The sequence below is a fragment of the Phoca vitulina genome, unplaced genomic scaffold (assembly GCF_004348235.1).
Source record: "Phoca vitulina isolate PV1807 unplaced genomic scaffold, GSC_HSeal_1.0 scaffold65, whole genome shotgun sequence".
In the NCBI taxonomy this organism is placed as follows: domain Eukaryota; kingdom Metazoa; phylum Chordata; class Mammalia; order Carnivora; family Phocidae; genus Phoca; species Phoca vitulina.
Window position 1 is genome coordinate 416,065 of NW_022589768.1, and position 6,000 is coordinate 422,064.

The 6,000-nt window shown below is 58.1% G+C and overlaps 1 protein-coding gene across 1 annotated transcript in view; it reads left to right on the top strand.

Annotated features, from left to right (window-relative positions):
- ACSBG1 (acyl-CoA synthetase bubblegum family member 1) overlaps positions 1–6,000 on the top strand; it is a 43,860-nt gene that overhangs the window by 34,900 nt on the left and 2,960 nt on the right. The window contains exons 10-11 of the mRNA XM_032392041.1: positions 345–575; positions 1,231–1,448. Of these exons, the coding sequence (XP_032247932.1) occupies positions 345–575; positions 1,231–1,448 (449 nt within the window). The remainder of the gene's footprint in view (positions 1–344; positions 576–1,230; positions 1,449–6,000) is intronic.

The following is a 6,000-nucleotide window of genomic DNA, read 5'->3' on the forward strand; positions in this document are numbered from 1 at the left end:
ACGTCTGCAAATACGGTATCATGTCCCGTGAGATGAATACGCACGTCTGCAAATACGGCTTCGTGTGCACAGACACGGAGAGTGAATATCCGTGCACGACTCATCTGTGGGCCTCAGATGGGATCACGCCCGTTGGCCCCGCGCGTCCGTGCAGACCCCAGAGGTGGGGTGACCATCTCCTGTGTAGCCCGTGCACACCCAGCCCGCTGGGCCCCCGGGCTCAGGACGGAGCGCACACCCCCGGGCTCAGGCCCCCGGGCTCAGGACGGCGCGCCCGCCGAACCCCCACCTGCTCCTGTGAGCGCGTGGGGGCTCCTCCGTGGACCACTGCCCCCTCCCCGCAGCGACCTGAAGCCCTTCACGGCCAGGCTGGCCGACTACCTGGTGCTCGCCAAGGTCCGCCAGGCGCTGGGCTTCGCCAGGTGCCAGAAGAGCTTCTACGGCGCGGCGCCCATGACCGCCGAGACGCAGCACTTCTTCCTGGGCCTCAACATGCCCTTGTACGCGGGCTACGGCCTCAGCGAGACCTCGGGCCCCCACTTCATGTCCAGCCCCTGCACCTACCGCCCGCACAGGTACGCGGGCCGCCTGCGTGCGGGTCCCCATGCCGGCACTTCCGGCCTGTCCCGGACCCGTGGTCTCCGCCGCGGCCACCGGGCCCGAGTCGGGAACGCTTACCGCGCTGGGCCCCGAGCGCTCCTCCGCCGACCCCTCCCTCCTGCAGGGCGCCTGTTGGGGGCTGGCCCCGCATCTGACGGCCGGGCCGGGGGCTGGGGGGACTTGGGAGGACAGGGCCGGCCCTCCCGTGGGCCTGCGGGGCAGGCAGCTCTGCGGGGGTTGGAGGGGTCCCCTGGCGGCTTAAGGACACCCCCCTGCTGGCCCCTCACTGAGCTTGAAGTTGTGCCCTCCCTCCCTCCCTTCCTTCCTTCCCCCTCCCTTCCCCCTCCCTTCCTCCCTTCTTCCCTTCCCCCCTCCCTCCCTCCCTCCCTTCCTTCCCCGTTCCTCTCTCCCTTCCTGCCTTCCTTCCTTCCCCCTTCCTTCCTTCCTTCCTCCTTCCTTCCCCCTTCCTTCTTTCCTCCTTCTTTCCTTCTCCTTAAAACCTCTCACTCCAAGTCCCTATTTAAATATACAAGCTGAGAGGTGAAGAGTGAGAGGTTGGAGCCCTGGGAGCTCCTGGGTGGGGCCTGACCCCAGGCTGAGGCCTGACTGGCCCCCTCGGGCCACCCCCAGCTCCGGCAAGGTGGTGCCAGGCTGCCTGGCGAAGCTGGTGAACGAGGATGCCGAGGGCATCGGGGAGATCTGTCTGTGGGGCCGCACCATCTTCATGGGCTACCTGAACATGGAGGACAAGACGCGGGAGGCCATCGACGCCGAGGGCTGGCTGCACACTGGGGACATGGGGCGCCTGGACACGGACGGCTTCCTCTACATCACCGGGCGCCTCAAAGGTGAGTCCCGCTGGCTGGCTTCTGGCCACGGGCATGTGTGTTGGGGGGATGAGCTGCTGCTGTTTGTGCCGCGAGTCCTGAGCCCGTATCGAGTTCGTGCACTTGGACGGACAGCATTTTACTTCCGACTAGCCGGCTAGTCCTTCCCCCTTCCTCCCTTCCTTCCCCCTTCCTTCCCCCCTTCCCCCTCACCTCCCTTCCTTCCTTCCCCCCTCCCTTCCTTCCTCCCTTCCTTCCATTGGGCTCCCTGCTCAGCAGGAAGCCTGCTTCTCCCTCTCCCACTCCCCCTGCTTGTGTTCCCTCTCTCTCTCTCTCTTTCTGTCAAATAAGTAAATAAAATCTTTAAAATAGTATGGTTAGAGGTCCAGGTCCAGGACTGGGAGGGAGGGGGGAAGGAAGGAAGGAAGGAAGGAAGGGAGGGAGGGAGGAAGGGAGGAAGGGGGGATAGTGGGGGGTCGCCCGGCTAGTAAATGGTGGAGCTGGGATTCAGACTCTCTAGAGAAACCAGGCAAGTCTTTCCAGAAGATTCTGGGGCATAAATATCATGTATTTTTACGTGCAAACATCAGCATGGTATCGAGAACACAGACCGGATATAAAGTTTAAAATAAAGCAGGAGACTTCAGAGAAATTTCCCATGAGGAATGTGGCCCTCCTGGGGGACAGCTGGGGACTTGCACGGAAAAAGTGGAAAAAGTGCTTTGCTCACTTTGCACAAGGGGGTGTAAGCCCAAACACATCCATGGGGAGAAGTCCCCGCCCGTTTCCCAAGGGAAACAGCTCAGTGAGTGGGCGAACAACTCTGAAAATCTTGCAGTCAGGGGTGTCATCCAGCCCGGGCTGTGCTGGCCACAGAGGGCTGGCTCTCAGGGTGGTCAGGGCAGGCCTGGCCTGAGCCTTGGGAAGAGCAGGGCAACAGTCCTGGCGACCCTCCTGGCGCCCGCCCGCACACCGCCGGGGTCTGCGAGATCCCTGCACCCACCGTCCTGCTGGCAGGCAGGCGGAGAGCACCGCCTAGGGGCCCGGCTTGGTGATGGCGGGTGAGGCCTGCATGCTGAAGGGGAGGGGTAGTAACGGGAGACATCCAACCGGACTTGGACGTCCTTTAAGACAGTATGGTCAGGTGGTGCCGGGTGGCTCAGTCGTTAAGCGTCTGCCTTCGGCTCAGGTCCTGGTCCCAGGGTCCTGGGATCGAGCCCCACATCGGGCTCCCTGCTCCAAGGGAAGCCTGCTTCTCCCTCTCCCACTCCGCCTGCTTGCGTTCCCTCTCTCTCTCTCTCTATCAAATAAGTAAATAAAATCTTTAAAATAGTATGGTTAGAGGTCTGGGCCCAGGTGCCTTTTCTCCAGATAAGTATCCACCGACGCAGCCTCACTGCCAAGGAGACCCCCTCCCCGCAGGGCATTACCCACCAGGGGCCTGTGCGGGAGGCAGCTCGTCTGCCTGTCCTTGTACCCCGAGTATCTCTGTGATACAGCCTGTTATCTGGCTCTGTGAGGCCTAAGGCCTTGGTCTTCATCTTTAAGACAACCTTGGCTAGAATCATGCCAGTGGCCTCCAAAAACTTGCCAGATTTTGATTTTGATTTCACTGGATCAATGGCTTAATTTGGTGAGAATGTGTCTCTTTACAACACTGAGTCGCCCAATCCATAAACATGGTATAAATTGCCCAGCACTGTGCAGATATACTGAGAAATGTGAGTGAGATCATTTTCTGGGCGAATGTAACTACTTCAGAAAAGATGGTGAACTTAAAGAGACTGATTCCGGGGGACACATCGTGACCGTCCCCCCACCACGTACGCAGAACACGCTGGACCAGGTGGTTCACTGAGGAATTTCAATGATATCTCACCTGATTTTGAGCATAGAAAAGAAGGAAAACTTCCAAATTTTTAGTGAGGTGAGTATAACATTGATACCAAAATCTGAAAAAGATTGTATTTAAAAAGAAAACCGTAGACCAGGGGTGCCTGGGTGGCTCAGTCGTTAAGTGCCTGCCTTCGGCTCAGGTCATGATCCCGGGGTCCTGGGATCAAGCCCCGCATCGGGGTCCCTGCTCCGTGGGGAGTCTGCTTCTCCCTCTCCCACTCCCCCTGCTTGTGTTCCTGTTCTCTCTCTGTCAAATAAATTAAATCTTTTTAAAAAAAGAAAAAAAAAGAAAACCGTAGACCAATGACTTTTATGAATATATATGCTAAAATCCTAAAAGAAATACTAGCAAAAAAAAAAAAAATACTAGCAAAAAGACTAGCAATACTAATCTATGCCAGCACATTAAAACGTAACCCATCATGACTAAGTGGGATTATTCTGGAAACCCAGGGATATATAATGTAATTAATCCCATTAATAGAGCTTTAAAATATTTATGATCATCTCCACATCTATTGCAAAGGCATTTAACAAAAATTTAATATCCTCATTCATGGATAAAAACAGAAACGGTAGCTCCTTCCTTAACATAATGAAACGGGAGTCTCCCAAGCCGGAAGCCGGCCCCAGTCCTGGGAAAGCCAGACCCCACGCCTCAGAAGGAAGGGGCAGGCCCGGTGCCCGCGGCCGCGCCCAGCCTGTCGGACAGAGCAGGGTGGCATCATGCACGGCAGCGGCTCGCAAACAGGTCAGGACATCGCCGTAGGGAATCCGTGGCTTGTGCCAGCGCGTTTAGAAGGCATCGCAGAAGAAACTAGTCCGTGCACGATAGCAACAGAGACGACAGAACGTTCCACATGAAGAAGAAGGGGGCCCTTACCGCTGCTGGAGGAAAACAGAGAAATCCGTTATCCCGTCGGAATGCGGAAGATCTACAGGAGCCAAGAAGAGGGACTCACGAAATTCTACTACGTTAAAGACAGACAAACCTCCACGTAGTCAAAGGGCCCGGAGCAAGGACAGATGTCATAGCCGGGAAGACTCGCCGGCAGCTCCTGATGGGTCACGTGACCCGGAGAGCTCGCTAGGAGCTGGGGTTTGTAGGTTTCTCTCCAACTTTCTGTGCACACCATCCGACCGTCTCCAAATACCGACAGTTTCGTTCCTTCTTTCCATTCCTTCTGGGTGTTTCTCTTGCCTCTTGCACTGGTAGGACCTTCAGAGCAGCGGTGAACAGACGTGGGGACAGTGGTCTTCCGTGTACTGTTCCTGATCTCTGGGGAACGCTTTCGACATTTGATCCCTGAGTGTGTTTTCTGTGGATTTTTGGCAGGTGCTCCTTTCTGTGCCCAGTTTGCTGAGGGCTTCTATGCGTACTAACTCGTGAAAGACTCTGGTAGGAGGCGGAGAGGGGGAGGGGGCCAGAGAAAGCCCCAGAAGGAGGAAGGCAGGGCTGGTGACGGTTGCTGGGCTCTGCCTGGCCGTGGTTCCCACCCCACCCCACCCCTGCTGCCCCCGACAGACCCCGGTCTGAACGCTTCCTCCCTGGCCAGCCCACGCCTTGGTAACCATTCTTCACCCCGCTAGTGCCCTAAAACTCTGAGCCCCAACCGCTCAGAGGCTGCCACCCACCTGGGCCGCCCCTCAGTGGGCACTGGAGGGGCCCTGCTCCCCCCGCCTTTGCCTCCCTGTCTCACCTGCCGCGCACATGTGCCCTCTGCCCGTTAGACCCAGTTCATGCGCAACATGCAGCTGGGCCGCGAGCCTCCCTGCAGCCAGGGTCTGTCTCGACGTCCACACGGGACCTGCACACGAGGGGAGCAACTCGTTTTTGTTGAACTAGAACTGGGGGGCCACGAGCTAGTGAAAGCAGTCAGGGGTATTGAGTAAATGTCCACTTAATAACCATCTGTTTGGCAGTAAACCACCTTCCAGGGAGGAGGCCAGAGCGCTAAGTGCCCCCAGCTGGTCTTGCACAGATGTGCTCGGTAGACCCCTGAATGAGTGAGGCGGTGGACGAGGGGTGGACGCTGTGAGAGCAGCTCCGGGAAGGGAGAGCCAGCGTCCCTGGAGGGGAGAGGGCTTCCTGAGAAGAACACGCGGTGTGTTAGAGGAGACAGGAGGGCGTGTTGGGAAGGTGTAGGCGAGGTGAGGGCTCATAGCAGGAGCTCTGGAACCGTGCTGTGCTGCGCTCCCCCACGCTACTCCACCTCAGACAAGCCACCTAACCTCCCTGTGCCTCGGTTTCCCCATCTGTAAAATGAGCTTCTTCATAGGCCCATTGTGAGGGTTCAGTAAATCACTGCACATGTAGGACTTAGCACAGCACCTGGCCCATGGTGGGTGCCGGGCGCCTGCCGGGTGGCGGCAGTTCAACTGCAGGACGATGGCAGCGTGTCCAGGGCGATGGATGAGAAGTCTGAGCAGGCAAAGTCTTGGAGGATGAGCAAAGGAGTGGGAGCCCTGAGTGAGCATTTGTGCTCCAGGAACTGCCACCATCCCCCAGCAGGTGTCCCCCCAGCAGGTGTCCCACCCCAGCAGGTGTGTCCCCCCGCAGGTGTCCCCCCAGCAGGTGTCCCACCCCAGCAGGTGTCCCCCCAGCAGGTGTCCCACCCCAGCAGGTGCGTCCCCCAGCAGGTGTCCCACCCCAGCAGGTGTCCCCCCAGCAGGTGTG